The 25393-nt window shown below is 41.7% G+C and overlaps 1 protein-coding gene across 14 annotated transcripts in view; it reads left to right on the top strand.

Annotated features, from left to right (window-relative positions):
* Positions 1 to 25393, top strand: part of ST7 (suppression of tumorigenicity 7) — a 253061-nt gene that overhangs the window by 164536 nt on the left and 63132 nt on the right. For 10 of the 14 annotated variants that reach the window (XR_016021958.1, XM_074315679.2, XM_074315680.2 and 7 more), the window contains exons 7-9: positions 199 to 267; positions 2138 to 2292; positions 4486 to 4583. Coding sequence is in view for 13 of the 14 variants with exons in the window: in XM_074315679.2 (XP_074171780.1) it covers positions 199 to 267; positions 2138 to 2292; positions 4486 to 4583 (322 nt within the window). In the remaining variant the exon portion in view is untranslated. The remainder of the gene's footprint in view (positions 1 to 198; positions 268 to 2137; positions 2293 to 4485; positions 4584 to 25393) is intronic. The other 4 variants (XM_074315681.2, XM_074315683.2, XM_088799961.1 and 1 more) reach the window with 1 other exon arrangement.

The following is a 25393-nucleotide window of genomic DNA, read 5'->3' as shown; positions in this document are numbered from 1 at the left end:
TATTTGGAAGCTCCTCAACCTTCTTAAACCGTTTTTCCTTCTGAGTCTCATGCCATTGAGTCATGCCTCTTTTCTTTGAATTTTTGGAAGTCCACCTTACCCTCTTTGATTACCTTCAACTCCAAAATGACATAGTAACTCTCTCTGAATGTTCCTATCAATTTTCATTTCACCAACTATTTTTTTCTTCTTGGTCAGAATTAGGTCCAGAGTTGAAGTTCCCCTAATTGCTTCCTCTACCATCTGGGAGATAAAATTGTTGCCAAAGTAAGTCAAGAACCTGTCGGGTGCCCTGTTTCTAACCACATGAGACTTGTAGCAGATATCTGGATGGTCGACACCCCCATCACCACACTTCTTGCTTCTGTATGTGTATTGTGTTGTGACAAGGATGCATCGTCTCTCTCTTCCATCAGCTGAGCAGTCTGTTCTGTACCCCAACCATTAGCACTTCTGTTGCTCTCTCCTTTCTCCTTCACTCACAAGCTCTTAGCATGTTTCTACCCCAGACTCATGAGTTTCACATGGATGTATGTTTTCTTGGCCAGTAGTGCTACTCTGCCTCTCCTAAGATACTATTGTAATATAAATAAACAAAGTAAGCAAGCTGGCCCTGACCTGTCTTGAGTTTCCGGCCCGCCGACTATAATCTTATAGCTAATTCCTCTGATACTGTATCTGCCACTCAGAATTATAATCTCGGTTTTCACTTCATTACCCTTGGCCCATATTTAGATGTCGGCCCCTGAAGCCTTAAGTATTGCTTCCTGGTGCCGATCCCAGTTATTTTCTCTAGTGAATCACTGGGCAGTTTCAGCATCATTATTATTCTTTGCAAATCATATCTACTGCCCTCCATAGTAATTGGCTGACAGCATTTTTCCTGGGCATTTTCCTCCCGACCTCACCACATTCCATGTAGAGCCCCATTGATCAGTCCTGCCTGAAAGCAGAAGGATTGGCTAAGAACTTACAAGACCCCCCCTCAAGGCCAGCATTAGCTGGTAACCCCAAACCTCACAGGAGCCGTAAGTTCAGCCTGTTGTCCGAGCTGGCCACTGCGGTTTATGAATAGTAAAAGTGACATTTCATTTTACTTTCTGTTTATTTTCTCTCTTGTGGTCTGATGGAGATTCTGTTAAGTAGGGAAGTGACCACAGAGAAGCAGTGGAGAAGAAGGAAAGCAAAGGGGTCCCTGCAGCTGAGGACCTCTGCGGTTGGCTCCGGCCTCAGCGTTTCCCTAGTATAGTCCCTTTCTTGGGCAGTTGGCTTGTTCTTATAGGGTGTGGAAGGTTTAAATTTCCAAGAGCTCCCCCTGTTCGTTAGTGAACTGTTTGTCCTTTCTTGCTCCCTACCTTAAAGGGTTGTTGAAAGGATTAAATGAGACGATATATGTTAAGTGCCTGGTACAGTGCTTAATATACACAAAGCAACAGGTGGAGCTGTTATTGTCGAAGGCATGAGGTATAACTCTTGTTTGCTGCTGAGGCTGAGTACAATGGTGAGCTCTTCAGAAATAACACTGCCCATGGGTTCTCCAGTGTGCCTCTCGGACATAGAAAACCTGTGCTCACTGTAACGAGAAGCATTGCTTTTTCCAATGAGTAATTTCCTTGATTTACTGAATCTGTGTTTGACAATAGAGACTATGTTTAGTAACAGAAGGAAACGTGTGTATAGTCCCTGCACCTGTGAGTGTCGGGGGAGCTATTTAATGCCGCTGTTGCCACTGCCATCGGTAGCTGACATGTACTGAGCATGTTCCACCTGCTGGCGACTGTACTGCGCACTTTCCATGCATCAGCTTACTTAACCTGACAACAACGCTGCCACAGAGCGGCCATGCTATTCTCCGTCAGGGAGGCAGAGGAATAACTTCCCGAAGTGACACACTGAGAAGGGGCAGAGTCCACGTGTGAGCCACGCTCCTAACACTGTGCATCCTCCCTCTCGAGCTGAAATATAGACATTTCTTTTGTACCATTATTTTGTGTCAACAACTACACCAGGGGTGCATGAACCAGGCGGCCACTCTGCATGTTTTGACGTTAACTCCTCGCCCTTCTGCATGCACTCCCATGGCTGCTACAATGTTCTTGAATTTGGAACTGATGACAGCTCTTATCTGAATGGACAGGTGTGCAACTGCTTATATTCTCTTGGCTGAAGAGGAAGCGACAACCATTGCTGAAGCAGAGAAGCTGTTTAAGCAGGCCCTGAAGGCTGGGGACGGCTGTTACCGGCGTTCCCAGCAGCTACAGCATCACGGATCGCAGTATGAAGCCCAACACAGTAAGGTTTCCTCCGGCCGACATGTGGGATCAGAACTGTAACATGATTAATACGAGCAAATTTTCAGGCCAGTTCAATATATCATTTTCCTAGATGGGAATAAATCCTGGTTGTGCTTTTTTGTTTACGCATTTTTTCCTTCCTGTAAGAGCACTGTACATAATGAGCTTATAGCTGCGTTACTCTTCACATTGACACTCATATTCTCTTTCTGCCCATAGAGTCCTAATTCCAGAAATAAATGGTAATAACCTTTAGTGGTAACCTTCTTTCTCCCCATAAGTCTTATATATTTCTGTTTATCATTAGCTTCTCTGCTCCATGAATTTTAAGTCCTAATTGGGAAACAGGACTTAAATTAGTGTTAATATTATCAATCAGTATTAATATTATCTTATGGGTCTTCTACAGCTTAGGCTGAAATAGGACAATTAAAGATATAACAGTTATTGGTGATTGTCTCAGTATTTAGCTCTTATTTAGGAACCTTTGGTACTGGCTTCCAGAGCAAAAGAGCCATACATTCCTAATTATTTATCTTTTTTACATAAAAAATAATGACTTCTTTAATATCACTCTTTAAAATGAGACCTTTCACTTCAGTACACTAAGCTGAGAGAGTCAGTGATATTTTGGGGGAATGGTATAAAAACAACAAAATCGTTTCTGGAATTCCCCCAGCCCCCTGACTTCTCGGTTTGTTGGTTAAGCAGAAATTTAGTGATCCTCATGAGAGGGAGTGTTTTCATCATCCAACCTAACTTTGGGTTATTTCCTCAAGGTGGAATTTCTCTCACTTCATTTCTTGCTCCTGCCACTTTGGAGAGTAGGAGTGTATATATTTGAGATGATAAACTTATATTTTAGTGTTAAACTTGGATTTGGTGCAGAAACTGAGTGCATTAGTCCCTATGACTAAGGTGCAGCTGAATCTTTGCCTTATGGCCTGTGTATACATGAGCGGCTCCATACAACCCATTAATACACAGGTTTTTATTTTTATTCTGCATTGAGTCTGTGTTGATCAAATCTCTAATCACCATCTGTATCTTGCTTTAAAAAAATATGTATAACAATGAACTTTGAAGACATATTAGTAAATGTCTACTTTGTAAACTAAATAAGGATTAATATATAAAATTACGTAACCTGTAATATAACTTAAGAAATTTTCTTTATTTCTTTTCTCTTATAAATTAAATTCTTTCAACCTATTGCCTAGATCTACCCCCAAAATATAATCACATCTTTAAAATAATTTGTAGGTACTTGGCAGATATTCAGCACACATCTTGTTCTCATTGTTTAAAACTTGAAATGTTAGGACTTTAGTCTTAACATCTTTTAATAGCTACATATTATACATGTACTTAATCTATAACAGGTGTGTCATATTTTTCTCAAACATGGTAATTTTATTGAGGATTAAGCACATGCATGTTCTCACTGGCCTGGGAACATACCCAAAAAGACATATAATTACATAAAAGATTAAGATACGAAGTTGTTAATGTACTTTTTAAGGGCCATTTTGGTGACTATTATTATAACTATTTAGCTTGTCAGTGCTTTCTCTAACACTAGGGTAGTTTTTCATTTTGTTGCATACTCTATTGTCATATCTGGAATGTGTTATATTGCCATCTAAAATCGACTGCTTTGGGGACCTGGAGATGATTATGATGTCACTAGTGTTAGAGAAAGAATAATATAAAACAGAAGTTCAAGATGAGGCTTCTCTAGACTGAATGTCAGAAGGAAAAAAAAATGGTTCATCAGGATGCAGCCTGAGACTGGCCTCTGGCGTCCTCCCGAAAGCGTGCACCCTGGAGGGATGTGGGACTCCTGCTCCTACACCCATGCGATGTGGGTGCATGCGTTTTCCCAGCTCTTTGTGCAGATGACTTTATTGATCAAACATTCACCATCCTAACTCAAAAGCATGGGTTAGATGATGGGTCCCGGGAGTTGACCTCTGGAAGTCTCAGCACTTTGACTTTGCCCTCGTGCATTCGTTCTGCCAGTGAAGCCGTCAGTACGGCTGGCGCTGGAGGAGAAGCTGGGAGCAGGTTTTGTCCTCTCCGAGGTTTTCCTTGGTGGGCGTGGCACATGGGCCCCTGTTTTTCTCCTTGCTGTTCAGCTGGAAGCTCTTGTTTTGTTCTTAATTTTGGTGTTTCATATCACCCTTTTCAGGACGAGATACCAATGTCTTGGTCTACATCAAAAGAAGGCTAGCAATGTGTGCCAGAAGACTCGGGAGGACGAGGGAAGCAGTGAAAATGATGAGAGATGTGAGTCTGAATTTGTTTGGGATCAGTGGTAGTGCACCAGACTCAGAGAGGGTGGGGCCCACTGAATGGCCATAGCAGGGCGTACCAGTGAGGTGTGCTGGTCCTATGGGCACTGCAGCCATTCCACGTGGGGTTCAGCTCTAGCTCCCAACTTACTACATGAGTCATCTTGACAAGTTACTTAACTTTCCTGTGCCCTGTTTCCTCATCTGTAGAATGACGGTAACAATAACAATACAATAATAATAATAGTTACTACTTAGGATGGTTGCAAAGATTAAATGAGATAATACATGCAAAGCTTTTAATAGAGTGACTAGCATATTAAAGAAATCTCAGTAGATATCCTTATTATTAAACCTCAGGACTGTAGCCAGAAGCCAAGAATGGGATCAGCCATCTTAGCTAACTGATGTTTTTTGTGTTTAGTTGTTAAGAAGAATTGAATAAACTATGGATCAAATTGCTGCCCTCAAATTTAATAATATTCTGATCTGATCTTATTGTAGTCATTTCAAGCATTTTCCTAGATTCTTGAATCAGGATATTTTATTTGTTGTAGGCAACATAGGAAGAGAGGAAGTAGTTTTAAAGTGAAAGAAAACCAAGGAAGGTTGTTTTTATTATGTAATTTTAAATGAAAACAGTGGTTTTAAGGGAAACCCACTGAGGAACTTTTACTTCCACATTTACTTTTTTAGATAAGAAATACTTTTCATAAAGAAATTGACATCAGTGTCAACTGTATTTATAAGTCATTTTCTTTTTAAAAATAATTTCAGAAAACCTTTGTCAACATTTCATCCTTCTGCTATCTTCCTGGATTAGGAGAGGAGGTAACTGCCCATTATAAAAGTGGGAGAGCCCAGGGGCAAGATAAAGTGGCATCTTGCCCACTTCTGAGCTTTGGGTTTGAGAACAGGACTATGTAAACCTGGTGAGTCCTTTCTCAGTTTGTCTCCAGAAGGGCAGTTACTTGGGTGAATTCCTAGCCAGTCTGTGGAGGCAGGGACCTGCACTCCAGGCCACCTGGTTATTTCTGCAAGTTGTAGCATAGTGTTCAGCTCCAAGGGAGACCCATGCTTGGGTTCTGGCTACTCCATTGGACAGCAGTGGTGTCCCCAGACCGGAGGACAGGAGCAAGCGGAGGAAGATTCTGAAGTAATTTTATTTGACTGAAGGTGATAGATGCTCACCTTCAGAGGGCAGAGGGCTCTCAGGAGTAGATTCTTTTGATTGAAGGAAGAATTTAAAGAATGTTTGCGATAAAGTATATGAGCTACTTTTAAGAAAAGGAGATTTCTGCAGCGACACGAACTTGCCCTCAAGCTTTTTAACTTGCAGAAATTTTGTCTCTTGACAGACCAAAGGAATTACCCATCCCTTTGGCTCTGAAAAAGCTGAGAATGTTAGGAAGGACAGGGTATGTCTCTGTCTTCACCTGGCCCAGCGGCACCCAGCCTTTTGCAAGGTGTTTTATGTTCATTGCCTCTTCTGATCCTTAGTTAGCTGGGAACACGCATGTGTGGAGGAGCAGATTTTGGTGATTTACTTTATTATGTATATTTTCCAATTCCATAGGAAAAATGAACTCAGATAACTTTAATTCCAGGGTTTTTTCTATCAGTTTCCTTCTGATAATCATCATTTTCAGTATATACATATAAAATTTCACACTATTAAAACCAATACATCTTTATTATGGTTTGGTGTTTGTTTCACATTATTTTATATTGAGAATTCCACTTCTTGACCTAGTCCGAATGTAGTTCTTGGGGAAAGTCTGGGAGGCAGTGGAATACATGCTGGGCAGGAGTTAGAAAAGCTGGATGTGAATTAGCTCTGTCACCCAGGGCAACTCACTTTCCATTCATGGGCTTTTCATTCGTCCTCCATTAACTGGGGATAATGATTCTTACCTGAAAGGTTAATTGAAGCAGAATGAAATGCGATCATGTGATCAGACCTGGTCTGTGGGAGACATGCGTACGTTCCTCTTCCTTATTTTTTCTGCGATGCCTTCATGTGTTTGCCCATCCTCCGGTGGTCGTTTTGGGATACTCCTTATTACTTTCTCTTAAACGAATCAATCAGTCAGTCAAGCAATCTCTGTTTTCTCTACACAGAACACACATATTTCTGTGTGTGTGTGTCTGTATCTATATGTATGTGTTTTGGGTTACTTTTCTAAAAGAAATGCCATATTACTAGAATACCAATACATGTTGCTTTTTGACCGAGTTTGTGGAGCGTCCAGTAGACATGGGCTATGCTGTTGTACCAGTCCCGGGAAGGACACTGTCAGACATGGGGGAGATGTGCTCTTTCCCTCCGAAACTCCCGGTACCCAGGAGGATGGGAGGTGGAGAAGCCTCTCTGTGTCTCTGATACGATTGCAGCTGGTCCCCGGCTTGCAGGATGCCCGACTCCTCCCAGGTCACGGGCCAGGCGTAAACGGGGACTTCACAAGGGGTTGCTGCTCTGACAACATGCTCATAAACCGCCTTGCTGGGAAGCTTCCTCTGATAAAGGAGCACACTGGATTCCGGGCAGCTTGCTGATAAAGGTTTTGGGCAGGCAGCTCTGCTTTCTCATTAGGACACAACCCAACCACCCTCTCCCCCGTGCGCTGCTTGGAATTTTCCCAAAGTAGATTTTAAAGTGGAAATAGAAATGCTGGAGTCAGAAAGCCTTCCATGTGGAGCGGCGACTCTCTAAAAAATTTCTCTGGAAACCCCTTAAGTTAGGGAAAATGGTTACTTGGTGAGATATCCCAGAAGAGAATGAATGAAAGGAAATTCCGGGAAGTCCAGCTGTAGATGATTATGGGTCTAATAAAGTATTGATACTGTAAGTGAAATATTGATGAGGTAAGGACACATAAGTTCCTTGATGTCAAGATTTCATGGCTTCTCATTTTTTAAAGCAACACATTAATTATTTTGAAGTCCCAGGATATTTCCCAAAAAAGTCACTTCAGTTAGCTTCCTTTTGCAATCAAGAACGTGGAAGCAACTTACTGCAGGAATGTTTTGGCAGTCGGTAGGGCTACGAGAGCATGGTAGCTTTTGAGCTTCATGTAAGGTGTTATTTGTTATTCAAAATGAAAAGGGTTGCATTTTCTGCTTTCTTAAATTTAAAGAAAAGTCTGTTTACTTGTTCTCATGTTGGGTAATTGTGCCTTTTAACATTTGATATATGACACAGTTTCTTTTTTCTTTTCAACTTTTACCATTTAACTAGACTCACGCTTTTCCTCTGTCTTTCCCTGGTCCTATTTGAGTCGCTTTGGAGTAGACTCCTAAGGCCGACTGTTTGCTTTGGCCTGTAGCTGTACCCCATCAGAGCTGGTGTAGGTAACTGTGTGGGGGGGATTGTCTGCCTGCAGGAAAGACCCCGAGCTCCTCCTGACCCAGGTCATTTGGGCAAGGGCTTCTCACTCCTGGCAGTGTTGACGTTCGGGGCCACATCCCTCTTGGGTGTGGGGGGTGGCCATCCTTGCGTGGAAGGATGTTTGGCAGGAGTCCTGGCCTCTGCTCTCTAGATGCCAGGAGCTGTCTGCCCCCTTGTCACTCCCCAGTGTGAGAACCAAAAATGTCTTCAGACATCGCAAAGTATCCCCTTGTGGGCAAAATTCTTCCCCATCACGAGCTACTGGTGTAGAGAATCCTGAAAAACTGGATCTGCTCAAGGCAGACATCGGGTTTTATTCACTCTACTTGTTAGTGGTGTGAGCTCCCCCTACCGTGGAAGTGGGCCTCTCAGCACCCCTGGAATTTATCAGTTTCCACTAGAACCTTGCCCTGGGACCAGGATGGCCGAGGGAGCTTGCATGGGGCTCCCTGGAGAAGTGTCCCGATCTGAAGAATTTATGAATGACAAGGTTTGCTGCGGTCCTGTTGGAAGGGCCGGAGTGAGAGGAGACTGGCGGCCCTGAGGTGGGGCTGTGGTCCTCCTTGTTTCCTGTAAATGCTTCCAGAGCATTGTCTGCCTCTCTTCCCTGAAATCTACAGCATCTTTGAAAGTTGAAGATAAGTTCTCAGACTTTATGACCTTTCTGTTTCACCACCTTTCTGTAGTTTTCTGCCGACGTCGGAGCCATTCCCCCTCTTTATGGTTTTACTCTCTGCAGTACTACCTCTTTGAACATCCTGTCGTTTCATCTGACACAGACCGTCACAACCTTTTTTTTTTTCTTCAAAACTTAGACGTTTATCATTTATATCCCTCACACTGTATGAAACCCCCTCCCCCCATCCACTATCCCTCTGTACGTTCCCAAAACCTCTCACCTTCCCCTTATCCCCACCCCCCCGCCCCTCTAGCAACCCTCTGTTTTTCCTCCATGTTTCCAAAACTGTCTCTGATTAGTTCATTCACTTATTCTTTTCTTTAGATTCCACATATAAGTGAGATCATATGGTATTTGTCTTTCTTTTTCTGACTTATTTCACTTAACATAATGTTCTCTAGGTCCATCCATGTTGTTGCAAATGGTAAGATTTCTTTCTTCTTTATGGCTGCGTAATACTCCATTTCACAACCTTTTAGAAACATTTTATTGACTTGATTTTAGGAAACCATGTTCTCTTAGTTCTAAAATCTCATAGTCTTCCTGGCTAGATTCTCCTCATCTCCCTGACTCCCAAAATTTGAAGTATGCCCCCATCCCCCCACCCACAAGTCCTGAACCTTCTTTTCTAACTCCAGCTGTACTCGGGATAACTCCATTCAGACTCCATCTAAATGCTAATTAACATTTCTAGAAAGTTACTGTGTTGTAGGTTTTATTTTAAGTACTTTGCAAATATAAACTCTTTTAATTCTATAAGACCAACCCTGGACATAGGTCTTGTTCAAAGTGATATGGCTAATGAGTATTTCTGAGAGTGTGGTCTGTCAACCTTCTCCATCAGAAGTACAGGGGCTGATTAGGTACCTCCCTTTACAGACTTCGTGGATAGTAAATACTCAGTTAGTGTTGCTTTCTTACCATTACTATCCAAGACATATTGTTAAGTGAAAAGGAAAGGTGTAAATATTAGGTATAGTTTTATTACATTTTTTTTCAATTAAAAATAGATGCTAATATCTACTGGTGGTTCTCAATTTTTTTGGTCTCAGAACCCCTTTAAAATGACTAAGGATCCCAAAACATTTGTTTGTGTGTGCTAAAATACTGATAGTTACTATTTTAGAAACTAAAGCAGAATATTAAAAATATGTATTTATTCATTTCAGAATAACAATTATAAATACATTACATGTTAACACAAATAACATTTTTATGAAAAATAACTTTTTCAAAGAGAATTTGTGAGAAGAGTGACATTAGTATCCAGCTGAATAGGAGACAGTTAGTCTTATATCTCCTTCTGCATTTTGTCTGTTGTGGTATCGGCCAACCTGTGGCCTGTGAGAATGCCCCAGGTATGCTCGTGACACAATGAGAGTGACAAAGCCAAAAAACAGATGATGAAAATAATTTAGACCTAAGGACCTCCTAAAATGTGTCAGGAACTACCTGACCATACTTTGAGAGCCATAAGAAAAGCATAAGAAAAAAACCTTGAAATATAGAGAAAATTATTATTGCATTTTCAGCATCGTCTCTAATTGAGACCTAGAAGATTTTCAGTTTTTGTCGTAAGTTACATAATGACTATTACTAGGTGTCAGACATTTTGCCAAGAAGTTTACGAACCATCTCATTTAATTCATGGATACCATGGGTGTCCTATTAAATTATAGAAATAATTCATGCTCGTTGTAACAAGTCACAGGAAGGAAGTTATGATATCCTCTCCACTTCTACCGTGCCATCCACTGAGGTAACCAACACCGTGGTTCAGTGTCACCCTCTCACCCCCTTTTCTTGTGCTTCTACAAATACATTCCTTCTCATGTAAGGACTGTGAGCAGTTTGATTTGTATCTTATACAAGTTCCTATGTGAGAATTAAGCTTTCAGGGGAATTCTCAATATCTGAGCATCTTCTGTGGGAGTCCCCTCACTAAATAAAACATACAAGTGTGGACATAATACAGTTCCATCTCTCCTGATCTCTTTTTTTCCACAATTATTTTATTCCTATTTTTATCTCAAACCACTTACTCCTGTGATCCATTCATTAAGGAGAGATTAGGGCTAAATGAACAGAAAGACACAGGTTTTTGGAGCCGGATTTTCAAAGCATGCAAAAGGGTAACTGATTTCACCAGGTTTTGAGCTTCCTGAGTGCTGGTACGATACTTGTTTTCTTCGGGTGTCCCCTCCCATCACATCATACAGCACCTTGTAGACAGACACAAGCAATACAGCATTTAACTTGCAGGCTTAAAGTTCCCTGCCACCTTGGATGCCCAGTTTCTTGTTGATTTTGACATTTCTTTGTTACTGGTTTAATTATACTGATTTTCTACCTTCCTTAGAAGTAGCACTATCTATTTTTAAACTACTGTAAATTAAAATGGGTTCTATTTAGAAAAATTATTGTAAGTGTTCATTGTATATCCTTTTTAGGTCAGGAGAGATAGTCTAGGGTGTGGCCTTTGGGAATTAGTTTCACAACGTTGATAGTAATCGGATGCCCTTGAAATCACCTGTGAAGAGGAGCACTTCTAATGAAACACCCTCTAGAAAATACACACCTCGGGGCTTATCCGGCCTGTGGAGCTTTAAGGACTGTTGTTTGCATTTCTGCCTACTTAAACGTTCGTGAATGAAAAAAAAAATCTTCATGAAATCAGTGATTTGTGAAAGAGAACTACTATACCCTTCCCAAATTGTTTTTAAAATTCATTTTAGGGAATAGTCTGCAAAAAAATTCTGTTCTTATTGCACAGGTAAAAACCTCTTTTTATTTTGTTTGTTCATTTATTTTGTTCTTTAGATTCCACATAAAAGTGAAATCGTGTGGTATTTGTCTTTCTCTGACTTATTTCACTTAGCACAATACCCTCTATTGTATGTCCATCCATGTTGTGACAAATGGTAAGATTTCATTCTTTTCTATGACTGAGTAATATTCTATTGTATATACATATCACCTCTTCTTTATCCATTCATCTATTGATGGACACTTAGGTTGCTTCCATATCTTGGCTATTGTAAATAGTGCTACGATGAACATAGGAGTGTGCATATCTTTTTGAATTCATGTTTTGGGTTTCTTCGGGTAAATCCCCAGTAGTGGGATTGCTGAGTCATAAGGTACAAAATAAATGAACAAACAAAACAGAAACAGACTCATAGATACAAAGAATAAACTGATGGTTGCCAGATGGGGAGGGGGTCTGAGGCTGGATAAAAAAGGCCAAGGGATTAAGAAGTACAAGTTGGTAGTTACAAAGTAGTCACAGGTATGTAAAGTACAGCATAGGGAATATAGTCAATAATATTACAATAATATTGTAATAACTATGCATGGTGCCAGGTGGGTTCTAGACTAATTGGGGGAATCACTTCGTAAATTAAATAAAGGTCTAAGCACCGTGCTGTATACCTGAAACTAATATAAAATAATATTGACTGTCAACTGTAATTGAAAGAGAAAAAAAGAAAAAAGATATTTTTAGAAGGAAAATTCTAAATGAGTATTTTGGGGGTAAATTTCTATTCCCTTTAATTTTTTTTCTTATTTTTAAATTCTCTAATTTTGTTCCTTTCTTTTCTCTGCCTTTCCATTCTATGGGTCACATTATTTCCCTTTTATATAACATATATCTTTTCCTCCTAAATAAAATTATCATGAATTATGGATAACATGGTTGATGAATTGATTTAGAAGATGTTAGGCTTGAGTATTGAAGGAAGTAAAGTATCTATTGGCAACAAAATCAAGTGATAAAAGTAATATAAAAAATATACAAAGCACTTATGAATTAGTAACAAACACAAAATAGAAAAAAATGGGCAAAAGACTAAAACAGATACTTCACGAAAGGGGAAACTCAAATTGTCATTAAAAATATGTAAGGATCTCAACCTTATGAGTAAGGAGGGAAATTCAAAGTAAAACCACATTGAAATATTTTTACATACCCGCCAGACTGATAAAAATGGTCTGACCATTTCAAATGTAGAAAATGCTGTGGAACAATGGAAACTCTTATACATTGTGAACGGAGCATAAATTATATAAGTACTTTGAAGAAGTTTGGCATCACCTACTAAGGCTGAACATGTACGTATCCTATGATTCTTCAATTCTGTTCCCAGTTATATACCCGAGACTAGAAACTCTGGCACTTGGAAACATGTACCATGGATGTTTATAGTGGCTTTGGTCATAATAAAAAACCTGGAAGTAAAAAAAAAAAGAAAAGAGAAAAAAGAGAAAGAGAGAGAGGGAGGGAGGGAGGGAGGGAGGGAGGGCGGGAGGGAGGGAGGGAGGGAGGGAGGAAGAAAAAGAAAAGAAAGCTAAAAGTATTATATGGGCGTAGGGATGGGGAGAACAATATTTTAATACTTCAGTCAGCGGAGTATCACTTGGACACAGTTACTATTTTCAAGCTCTTCAGATAACCAGATGTACCATTGAACTAAAGACAAAGTATACAGTGAATTATGTTAATTCCTAGTAAGTGTTCCTGAAGTAATTGTTGGCGTGTTTCTAGATTTTGTATTTGCTGTACTTACAAACCAAAAAAAAAGGAAACCTTGAAAGCAAATGCTGTAAATAATAACTCATTGATCTTCAAAGTTAGACTTTATATGAACACTTACTTTCCTTTTTATCATAATTTGCTTTTCTGGATTTGCCTGATATGTTAAGATGTCTTATTTAGCAAGTTATTGGTAATTAGTGATTTATGTAGAAAGGAAAAGTGTTTCATTAGTGAGAGCAAATAATAGATTAATTAATTATTGATTTACCTTGTTGTATAAGTAATGATAAAGCATGGTTTTATCAGTTTATGCTCTGTATTTGTTATATAAAATAAAGAGCAGGTGGTAAAAAATCCCAGATGTGGATGAGAGTTTAGCTAGAAACAGAGTTATTTGACTTACCAATAGGCACTGTCATTTACACGGAAGTCTTACTCGGCATGATAAATACACAGCTGGTCACCTGAACTGCCCCTGGGATTTTCCATACTCATAATGGTGAGCAGTGTCCACTGCTGGGGTGTACGGCTGGTCTCTGAGCAGCTTCAGACCGGTGCCTGTCACCTGGAGACTGGTCTGCTTCCCTGATGGCTCCTGCTTCTCAGCTGTGTCTCTGAGCAGACATTCTCTTGCTTTCCCGCTGTTCTGCATTCACCTTTCTAAGACCCCCCCCCCCCCCCGCCCCGGCTTTATTCAGGGGCGCCAGTCAGGCTGGCTGTTTGTCTGGTTTCACAGCATCTCTCTTCGTTTTCACCCCACAGCCCTTACTGTGGGCTTGCCAGACCCACATTGCACTAAACCATCCAGTGTTCATTTGGTGAAAATGTATGGTCTGCGGCAGCCCCTGTCCCAGGCGGTTGGGATAGTCAGTGACCAAGACAATGGCCCCTGGTCTTATGCATTTTACATTCTAGCAGGGAGAGGAGACGAACAGGAATAAATACGATAAACATATATTTTTATAGTATATTAGAAATTGATAAGTGCTGTGAGAAAATGTTATAGTAGAGCAGGAAAAAGAGGATTGGGAAAGCCAGCTGGCAGAGAGTGAGGAGGCCATGGAAGTCACAGTTTTTTTTTTTTTTTTTGGAAGTCACAGTTTTAATAGGATAACCGGGTGTGTGTGACAGAGAAGGTGACATTTTACCAAAGACTGAAGGAGGTATGGAAGTTAGTCATGTGACACACCCTCAAAGGCAGGAGTATGTGTGCACGCCTGGTGTCCCCAGGTAACAGCAGAAGAGGCCTGGGGGGCCGCAGCAGAGTGATCCCGGGGCAGGGTGGGGAGGGTGTTACAGTTTATGAGCTGGAGCAAGGCCGTCAGCTTATCCCCTGGGTGAAATGGGGAGGCTTGCAAGGTTTTGAGCAGAGGACTGATATCGCCAGTCTTAATTGCTACAGGCTGCTGAAGGAGCGCTATACACATGCACATGTGCTCTCTCATGCACGCGTGCTCACAGTCGTGCTGAGTCATATTACTCTCTTATTTTTATTGCCCTTTCACTTTTGAAATGACCTCATTTATTTATTTGTTTACTTATATTGTGTGTGTTCCACCTCCACTGGAAATTGACAAAGGCAGGAACTTCGCCTTGTTCTCTGGCCCATGGTAGCTACTCAGCTTAAGTGTTACTGAATGCATGAATACATGGATGGGTGCCTGGATGGCGGTAGACGGGCCCCATCTTACCCCATACCCGCCACATGCAAGAATAAGAGGACCTGATTGAGAACTTATGACCTCCCCCAACATTAAAAGCTATTTTCCACCCTGAACAAATCTTCAGTTTCTTTAGCAAGCTCTTTTCTGATTAAATATATAGTGCAAATAATGTGATTTTATTTTCATTAAACTCTGGGGAATGACAAGTGCTGTTCAGCTCAACTGCTCCTTAGGCAGGTGTTTAGTGATGCGTAGTTACTACCTGACAGCCACTGCTGTCCTCTGTGTCTGCCAGCACCACATCTGCAGCCTCCCCGGGGCCCTTAGAACAGCTGCAGCTTCCTCGGCTGTGGTTTAATCAAGTCCCATTCGCAGTTTGTCCTGGAGAAATCTGTTTAAATCTCTTGTTCAGACTCTGCCAGCCGTTCCTCCCACCCCCTTTGCTGTTTTCATCACGGTATATATTTGTCTCCTTTTGTACCATTTCCTGTCATTTCAGTAGGTTTTGTGGGAGGGAGAGGAGGTAAACGTGTCTGTCCAGTCTTCTGTCTTGAGTTGTAAGGCCTTCGCTGCGTTCTCTTACTTCAGTGATGGGGAGGCATAAGGGCTTGTCGAGTAGACTTGGAGTTTATATGTTAATAAATAACTCGTGTTCTCATACAGCCCAAATTGCAGGCAGGGGAATTTATTTAGACCTGTCACTAAAGAGTAAGAGTTAATTTTGTGCTGCTGCAACTGAGCATATGTCGCTTTCTGAAAGACAGGAACGTCTCCTTATAGTTTCTTTTTTCAACCTTGCCTTCTACCCTTCAGTAATGGAGAGACGCTCAGGCCCAGATGCTCTGGGTTGAATTTAATGGATCCCAGTGAAACAACTTCAAGTGAATCCTACGTCCCATTTGAGAGACTTAAAAGGTAGAATTAAGAGAAGACGGAGGCTGATTAGATAAGTGGTTTTTTTTTCTTTTTTCCTTTTTTCTTTTTTTCCTGTCAGATGTTGGGTTACTGTGTGAGAGAGAGCAAGCAAGAGAAGTCACAGGTGACTTCTGGATTTCTCGCTTGGGAAACTGGGGAGACAATGGTGGCATTATAGGGATTGAGATTGTAATATAACTAGCTGGGTTACTTGCTGTGGAGGGGGATACCCAGGAGGAATATTTCTATTTTAGAGATGCTACTTTTGCAGTGCTTATGGGCCATCTAAATGGAAATATCTAGTAGGTGGTAGGATATACAGACCTTAAACCCAGCAGAGAGACCTGGGCTGGCAGAAGTTCTGAGAATGATCAACATGGAAGGTCATTAAAACCACGAGCAAGGATGAGCTCATCCAGGGCAGAATGAATAAAAGAAAAGAGACAAAAGGATTGAAGTGCAGTGCAATTGGAAGTTGATCAAAGGAAACTTGAAGTAACGAAAGAAGTAGGAAGAAAATTAAGGAGAATGTTATGTTATGAAAACCATAGTAACAAAAGACAATGAATATGAGCTATAAACAATTCTTAGTGCAGTAGTTGTCAGATAGTTAGTACTCGGTAAATATGTATTATGGGGACATTATTTGTTACATTTTACTCCAAAGAGGTGATCGGCAATTTGACTAAAGCAAGATCAGTGGGGTGTAAAGGCTGTAAAATAGATTGCATTGCATTGCTTCCTGAATGGGAGGTGATGTGTCTCCAGGACACAACTCTTTCGATAAGCTTGTATATGAGAGGTTAAGAGAGAGGTGATGGTACCTAGAAAGAATCATGTAAGCAGGAGAAGACCTGAAATGTCCAAATGTTGATGGTAAAAGACTGAGAAGAAAGGGAGAAGTCGGACATATCTACAAAAGAGAAGGGGTCACTGATAGAACGAAGCCCTGAGAAGCGCATAGTGATAGTTCCACAGCACAGGAGGGGCAGGTTGACTAAAGAAGGGATTCCATGCATGACTGAAGGGATACAAAGATGTGTTGGACGTATGGGGTTGTAGTGGAGAGGTAGGGCTGAAGAATCGAAGGGGGACCTGCCTCCTGACTTGTTTTCTGCTGAGAGCTCACTCGGGGAACCTGGGTGAGGAGTATGAAAGAAGTGATGGAGTGGGTGAGAGAAGTCACGGACTGGCGGTTTCCTGGGCAGTATTAGTCCAGCAGCAGTTGGAGACTATTATATTGTCATCGCTTCTCTAAACCTCACAGTTGTGTTCTTTGGCCTAAATGTTGGGGCAGAATTGATAGACATCTGGGTTAATCCAAGGTCAGGTGTTGGGTGAGTGACATCAAAAGACAAGGCAGTCAGGAACATGAGGGGCTGTTATGGAAGCTGGAAGTCCTGGGCTCTAGATCGGAGAGGGGAGGGGAAAGGAAGGGATGAAGGGAGGACGGATTCATTCTTTTCTATAAACAAGTGTCTACTGAGTGCGTACAAGGTGCCTGACTGAGTTCTGGGCTCTAAGTACATAATGAACAACCAGACAGATGACAGTTATGACTGTGATGGGATGGTTGTGACCTGGATAGGGCACGTAGACGGCAAGTGACAGATGGGTAAGTGTTCGGAAGGAGCTACTAAAGGTGCTGTGATAGAGGGTGACAGGCGTGCTCATTTAGGGGCCGCTCTGGGAGGGTGTCCAGGAGGAGCTAACACTGTTGCTGGGGCCTGAGGCTGAGGGAGAGGCGGGGTCCTCTCAGAGGAAGAGCTCAGGCAGAGACCCTGAGGCTGCAGAGTTTGGTGAGCAAAGGGAAGGTCAGAATGAGATGAGTTGACAAAGGCGGGTGGAGCTGCGTCATTCAGGACTCTGCCGGAAACAGTAAGGAGGGTACATTTCATTGTACATGCAGTGGGAGGCCATGAAAGACAAGAACGGAAGCACGGAGCCCAGGTCAACAGTTACCAGTCCAGGCAAGAGCTGGTGAGGGTGTGGAATTGGGCTGGCAGTGGAGAAGCAGATGGAGTTGAGGTATACTTGGAGTCAACAGGATGTGACTATTGTAAATTCTGTGTGTCTACCTTTAAAATATATTTAGAATCCTACTGCTTTATACTATGTTCACAGCCAACCTCTTGGTCTAAGCCATCATTATCTCCCACTGGGGTGATAATAACCTTCCAACAGGTCTTCCCACTTCCACTGGTCCCCTTGCATCTAGTCTCCACAGAACTAGAATGAGCCATTTAAAACATAAGTTAAACCTTGTCGTTCTTTGGCTTCAGACCATCTCATTCCAAATTTAAACTCTAAGAGTGGCCTCAAGGCTCTGTATTATTGAGCCCTCGTTTCTGCTGTGTGTTCCCTGTGCTCCACCCACACTGGTCTTGCTGTTTGATGAACCTGCCAGACTCACAGCCACCTCAGGACCTTTGCACTGGCCGGACCCCCTGCCCCAAATTCTCCTCTTCCAGACATTCGTGACAGTTCCTCAGCCACTGTGCTTCCTGCTCAGATGTTGTCTTCACAATCCCGCCTTCCCTGACTGCTCTATTTACTGTCACATCTTCCCGCCACGCCAGCATCCCCTCACCTCTTTCCCTGCTTTTTTATTCCCCGTAGAACTAGTCACCTGACAGTCTGTGTATTTCCCTGTCTGCTTATTTGCTCTCTCCCTTTACTAGAATGCCACTTTCAGGCAGGAAAGAATTTTTTGATATCTGTTTACTACTTTATCTCAGTAGAACAGTGCCTGGCACATCAGAGCTTCTCAATAGCCAGTTGAAAAATGAATTGCTGAATGGATTAGATGTGAAAAAAAAGAAATTGTGTAGTCAAGGAAGCCTAGGAGTCCACAGGTTTTCAGCCTGAGCAGCTTGGCGATGGTCATACCATTTATGGGGAGGAGGACGATGAGGAAAGGAACAGATTTTTGGGGTGAAGCAGGGTCTGTTTTGGCCATGTTCAGTGTGAGATGCTTAGTTTCCCTCAAGGTGGAGATTTCATGAAGACAATTGGATGTGTGTCAGGAACGCAGGGGTGAGGAGTTTGGGAGCTATCGGTGTATATAGAGGATTTAAAGCCATAGTATTGAGTGAGAGGGTGAGGTCATGTATGCGATGTGAGCAACAAATACAGTGAATGTTTAGATTTAAAATAATGTATTACAGTAAAAGACACATTGCCGTTAATCCCTCCCAAAACACCCCCCCTCAGTTTGAACACACTTATCCCATCATTCTTGCCACTTTCTGAAGCTGTTCTGGAAGTCCTCTTTCGTGATGTCTTCAGTTACATTGTCATGGCTGCCTCGATGTCCTGAATCAGTTTTACTTTAGTGAAGAGCCAGAAGTCACATGGTGCCAGATCCAGTGAATAAGGTGGATGAGGACACAGCGTAATGTTTTTATTTGACAGCAATTGCCACATACCAGAAGTGATATGTGACATGGAGCCTTTCCATTGTGATCACAAAATACGGTGAATGCTGCTGCTGTGTGCCATCCAACAGAAAGGCAGGGGTCTTTAATATGGGAAGCAGCGCATGGAACCTTAGTAACCGTGTGTGACAAGTTTCAACTTGTTCGGTGCAGTCAGTCAGGTGTGAGCTACCGTTGAGAGAAAGTGTGGTTTAAAATGTATCATAAATCATCCTCCATTATGACAATGCTCTGTGTCACACATCGTTTCTGGTACAGCAATTTCTGTCAAATAAAAACATTACGCTGTGTCCTCATCCACCTGATTCACCGGATCTGGCACCTGCAACTTCTGGCTCTTCCCCCAGGTCAAAATGACCATGAAAGGTAAATGTTTTAAATCAATTTGGGACACCGAGGCAGCCACAACAGCACAAGTAAAGACACTCATGAAAGAGGACTTCCAGAACTGCTTCAGAAAGTGGCAAGAATGATGGGATCAGTGTGTTCAAAGTGAGGGGGAGTATTTTGAGGGGGATTAATGGCAATGTGCCTTTTATTGTCATAATGTTTTTTTATTTAAACATTCACCATATTTGGTCACACTGCATATGTAGCGGTGTCGATGAAGAAGGAAGAAGGTTACCAGGGAGCCCCTGTGGGCTCCCACATTGGCAGCTGGGTAGAGGAGACGCGTCCAGGGACTGCTGAGAAGGAGCATCTGTAATGACAGCAGGAACACAAGGAGAGTGGTACCGTAGAAGCTACAGGAAGAAAACAATGAAGAGTAATGGGTGGCCTGAGAAAGCTAAGGACAAAAAGTAAGTGTAGAGAGTAAGACACTGGTGGTCTTAGGTAAGTTAAAGAGAAAGTTTAGTGTGAAGAATGGTGGAAGATAACTGGAGATCGGTACATTATGGTCAGAGAATTGTGCATTTTAGATGAAACAAGTCTAGATGTCAAGGTCTAGGGTTTGGCTATGACCTTGGGTTAGTTAATTGTAGTGGAGGGACAGTGTTTTGCTTTGAGACAGTAAAACAAGTGAGCGTCTAATATATTAGAATGGATGTTTACATGGGCTGTGATCATCTACACTGGGGGCAGGGCTTGGGGTTAAGAGTGAGAATGGGGAGCCAGGTGCCAGAGCCGTCAGTGTATGTGGGTCTGTTACCTGGTAGGAAACACGCTCGAAGAATGGTGGCAGGTGGCAGACATCGTGGCCTGAGCTTCAGGGCAGCAGGAAGTGCCTCCCAAAGCCAAATAGTAAGCCTGGATGTGCTTTGGGGAACGGGGAGAAGCCAGCCCTATGTCTGGCCTGGTGGGTACAAGTTTTGTGGGGGATTTTACAGCTGCAGCAGAAGCAGTGCACTCAGCTCAGGTTCTGTAAATAGCTTATGGATGCGTCTGGGAATTTGTGTATCGTGGAGTCAGATTCTAGGAGGGTGCAGCGGCAAGTCTGGGGGAGGAAAGAGAGCATTGGAAGGCTGCATGATCACACTGCAGTCTCGGGTTGAATGTCAAAGGTTGAAGCCCCGACCTTCTGCCTGTTGCTATGATAGAATCTTTCATAACAGCTAACTTTGAGTGTGACCCTATATGAGATGCCTGCCAGGGCGAGTGTTTGTTAACCGCTGCAGATAACTCGGTGAGTTAACCTCCTTAGAGCTATTTACCATCACCCATGTGAATGTGGTAGGGTGTCTGCCAAATGCAGTTATTGTGCTTTTGGCATGAAAAAGGCCTTTCTGCCAGTAGATGTTGGCTGGTGTGTTTAGCTGCTCGTGGAGGCCACTCCTGGAACAGGACAACAATGCCATGTCACCACAGAGGGAAGGATGCTTATCGTCCTGCTTTGTTACTGGGCCTAGTTCCAAGCCATTTGAAATATGCATCAAATGGTTCAGATTTGGTCATGAGCTCAGCACTGGGGCCTGGCCCCAGTTGAATATGTTTAAGATGATAAGGCGTATGTTTTATTCAAAAGTGTTACCTGTCAGTTGTGAGGAGTGTAAATCGTTCTTTTCTCTGGGACGGGAGGAGGCTGACTTCTTCTCTGACCTCTTCACCTTTACCCTTGAGGTTCTAGAAGCTGCGGTTTACCATGGACTTTAGAGTGGAAAGTCTACCTGCATGTAATAACACAGAAAACAGTGGTACTATCAGACCCTGGCTTTTGGAAAAGCCTTGAAATGCGGTAAAAAATTGTCACTGAGGAGGGTAGAGGCTGAAGAAGAGAATCTTTAAAGATTTCTAAGTGCTAACTGGGGTTGTACTTGTTTTCTCTGATGAGGAACAGATAAACTGATTAAGGAACTGATTGAGGACCAAATGGAGGAGGATTTTATACTGAAAATATTTTTGTTAGGATCTGTTCTGTATAAATGCAGAGCTTGTCTTACTCACTAGAAACTTTGCAGGAAGATTTCCCTCTCTGGAATGAAATGAGCATAATTTTGACATGGAAAGTGGATAACGATTTAGGTAGGCTTCCAGCCCTTTGAGTCTTCAAGTGACACAAAACTGTCCTGGGATAATTCACCACTGTGCTTACAGCTGGTAGTTCTCTGCTCAGTGATGGGGGTAGTCACATCATGTGCTCAGTTCAGTGAAGAACTAGTTAACTTGTCATTTAACTGTCCATGTGGATCGTATATTGATAATGTTACCTTTCGGTAGATGCAGCTTGTAATTTTCCTTTAGATCAGCCCTGAAAATGACATTTTTTTGTTCCTGTCGACTTCAGCTCTCAGGACTGCGGGTTATAGTGTCTGTATAAATGGAACTGTCACGGGCCTCTGACGACTCGGTAAACAATTCATTCTTTCCTTTCATGGCCCTTAGTGTCAGTAAAAATCACTCACAAAATAATAACCATGCAATACAGAGTGTCTTTTCTATTTTCTGTTTATGCTTTTCTTTGAACTATAATTAAATAATGTCAGACTTGCAACTATAACAAAATAGTATCTGCTTTTTGCATGTAATACAGGCCAAATTCTATAAACTTTAATTAGGCCAAGCTTGCACTGACCTCCGTAGGAATCTGGCTGAGGATCTCTTTTAATTACCTCTTCTATAAAATATGTAAGAATTTTCACATCACTTTTCTCACTCAAGGAACAATGCATGGATAGCTAAACTAATAAAATGTTTAAATAGATACAAATCAAACTTGAAAGGTTTAAACTGTTGTTTTCATCCTGTAAGTCAGCTGAGAAAAAGCATGCATACTGTAGTTCTAAATTATGTCCATAGAGTATTTCAAATTCAGTGAATTAACTCTCCTTTTTTTTCTATTTGAGCTCATAAATGTTAACCTCAGAAGTGCCTCAAATTCTTCCATTGAAATAAACTTGAACTGACAATAGCCAGATGATGTAAAATTGAAACTGAAATTCTATCCTTGGCCCATCCCATGTTTCTCCCCATAGGTATTAGAGGAATCATAGTCAAGTTAGTGTTTTTATTGTATGTGAACTGTAATATTTGGGCAAAACAGGGCATATAAATTTCTTACTGCCAGGAGAAAGCAATTACCAGTGTGGAGAAGATAGCTGGCAATAAATAAACAGAACTATGATAGATAGTGAGCGAGTTCAAAGATTTATTTAGAATGACTGGGCTTATAGAAAACAGGCCTTTATATTTATCATATGCCTTCATTCAAGGTTCTAAACAGAAAAGCCAATTATGTTGCCAAGCGCATTTTTGTATGTTGTTTTAGAATACATAAACAATTGAGATATGCTATCTTGTACAGCTATAACCAAAAAGAAACTAGTTGTACATAGCAAAACAAAGAGCACTTTGAAAATGTAGTGTACCTGTGCTAATGTTGTGTAAGGATAATGGCTCCCCTTTCTCCAGCCCCCATGTCATGTCTGGGCGCCCTGGGAGCTGGGTGTGGCCCTGGTTTGCAGGCGAGGAGCCTCAGCTCAGCAGGTGCTCAGAAACTCCCCTGTCCCGCCCCAGGGCAGTACTTTCCACTTGCCCACAAGGAACCACTCCCAGCCGCCCCCTTGCCTTCTCTTTTGTTTTGAAAACAATGTGCCAGGGGAATCTTTGAAGTGGTTTTGGAGGGGAAGCAAGAGGAATTTGATGACACAAGAGTCTACTTATTAGGTCGTCTTGTCTAAGTCTAAGCCCAACCCCAACTAAGGGCTAGAGAGGGAAGGAACTTACCTTAGAGCCAGTTTAACTCTGAAGCTTCCTTCCAGACACAATAGCAGTTCTTGAAATTCCTCACAGCACATCTGTCCACCCGAGATCAGCAGTTAGTATCTTGATATCAGTACAGAATTCAAATGCAGCGTATGAAAATCGATTAGCTCAAATTGTTTAAATTCTTTACATGTTGTTCAGTCAGACATTGACCCCCCCCCCTTTTTTTTTGGACTCTAGCAATACTTTAAGGAGCTACAGAGTCAAAACGATAATGGGAAAAAAAAGAATTGTGTCTCAAAAGGCACTTAGAAAATAGGAAAACAAGTCAAAATCTAAGTGATGAAAATTGAACTCTTTTGACTTGAGGAATTATAAATGAAAAGCACGTCTAATGAACTTCCTGTGTTCGAGGAAGCTACTTTTAAAATGTACATTAAAAATAAAGGATAACATATTAAGGACAATTTCACTACCCAGAACTAATAATAAATAGTAATAAATTAATAGTTCAAATTTGTGTCATTTTTGTTCGCTTTCTTTACTGAAAAGAAATAAAACAATATAAAGCCATTGGCCCCTGTGACCACCACTCTCACCGTCACCTCCTCTAAGGCACCTCTGGTGATTTTAGTTTCCTTCATACTTTTCTAGAATATATATCCATAAGCTGTATGTAGAATTGTTTTGTGAGCATTTTAAAATTGAATTCAGTTGTATCATATTGTATAACATATTTCTTTACAGAGTATTTTTTCACTCAAGACTGCTTGGTGTTTGTCTCCATGAAGATATCTGAAGCTTAATTCAGCCCTCTTGCCCTGCTGAATAGCATGTTGTCGTATGAGTGTCCCCCTGTGATGTGTGCATTGCACTGTTTCTGACGGTGCTCCCGTCCTGCGGCCTGTCCCAGGGTGAGAGTTTCAGACACTTGTGTGATTGGTCTCTAGGGAACAGAGCTGGAGAGGAAGTGTTGGGTTGTAGGGTAGGTCTTTTTAAATTTTTATATTGTCTGCCAAAGCAGCTGTGTGTAAGAGATGTTATATTTTTCAAATATAATATCACCAAATACAATATAAAGTCTTTCAATGAAGACTTTAAAAAAAAAAGTGTTCCTGTTAACCAAGGGTTGGCAAGCTAAGGCCTGCAGACTAAATCTGGTCTCCTGCCTGTGTTTGTAAGTAGTTTTATTGGGACACAGCCTCATTCATCTATTTGTGTACTGTTCATGGCTGCCTTCACGCTACAATGGCAGAGTGGAGTAGTTGCAAGAGAGCCCATATGGTTCTCAAAGCCCAAAATATTTACTCTCTGGCTCTTTAGAGGAAAAAAAAATGTTTTTTGCTGACCCCGGTGATAATAATATTACCTACTTATCACTCCGTTTAATCTTTTCTTGTTTTGCTTATTAAATGATCTAATATTCAGCCACATAAGTAAACAAGATGATTTCACTATGTGATAGAAGCAATGAAAAATGGTGACATGAGTGGGGTAATGACATTAGTTAGGGTGGTAGAGAGAGTCTGAAAAGATGCCATATGAGCTGAGGAAACCAAGGCTCAGAGAGGTTAAGTAATTTGTACAAAGTCACACAGATAGGAAGTGGCAGAGGTGACATTTAAGCTCAGGAGTAACTCCAATTATTGAGCTCTTTCCTAAGCTGTCTTCATATCTTCTCGTGAACACTACAGCAAGCAGATACGTAAGTGTTATGGCAGAGAAGCATAAGCAAAATGCTTTAGTTCTTCTGGGCTTGGCAGGCCAGAGACGGGGGTTCTGATGTGTTGAAATTTGGAATCAGTACCAATGACTGGGTTTGAATCATAGTCCCGGCACTAACTTTGGCCGAATCACTGAAATATGCAGTCTTCAGTGTGTTTTGGTGGGGCGGGGGTGGGAGGGAACACGTCTGTAAACGGAGGAGGGTGTTTGGACGATCTCCATGGGCTCTGCTGGCTCTCACTTTCTATGATGCTGTGACTTTAGGAGGTGGCATTTGATCCGGGCTTTGGAGGGTGGGGTGATTTTGACAGGCTGCCATG

The sequence above is a fragment of the Rhinolophus sinicus genome, chromosome 8 (genome assembly GCF_057876585.1).
Source record: "Rhinolophus sinicus isolate RSI-liver-muscle chromosome 8, RSI-T2T, whole genome shotgun sequence".
NCBI classification, from domain to species: Eukaryota; Metazoa; Chordata; class Mammalia; order Chiroptera; family Rhinolophidae; genus Rhinolophus; species Rhinolophus sinicus.
This window is presented reverse-complemented; position numbering and strand designations above follow the sequence as displayed.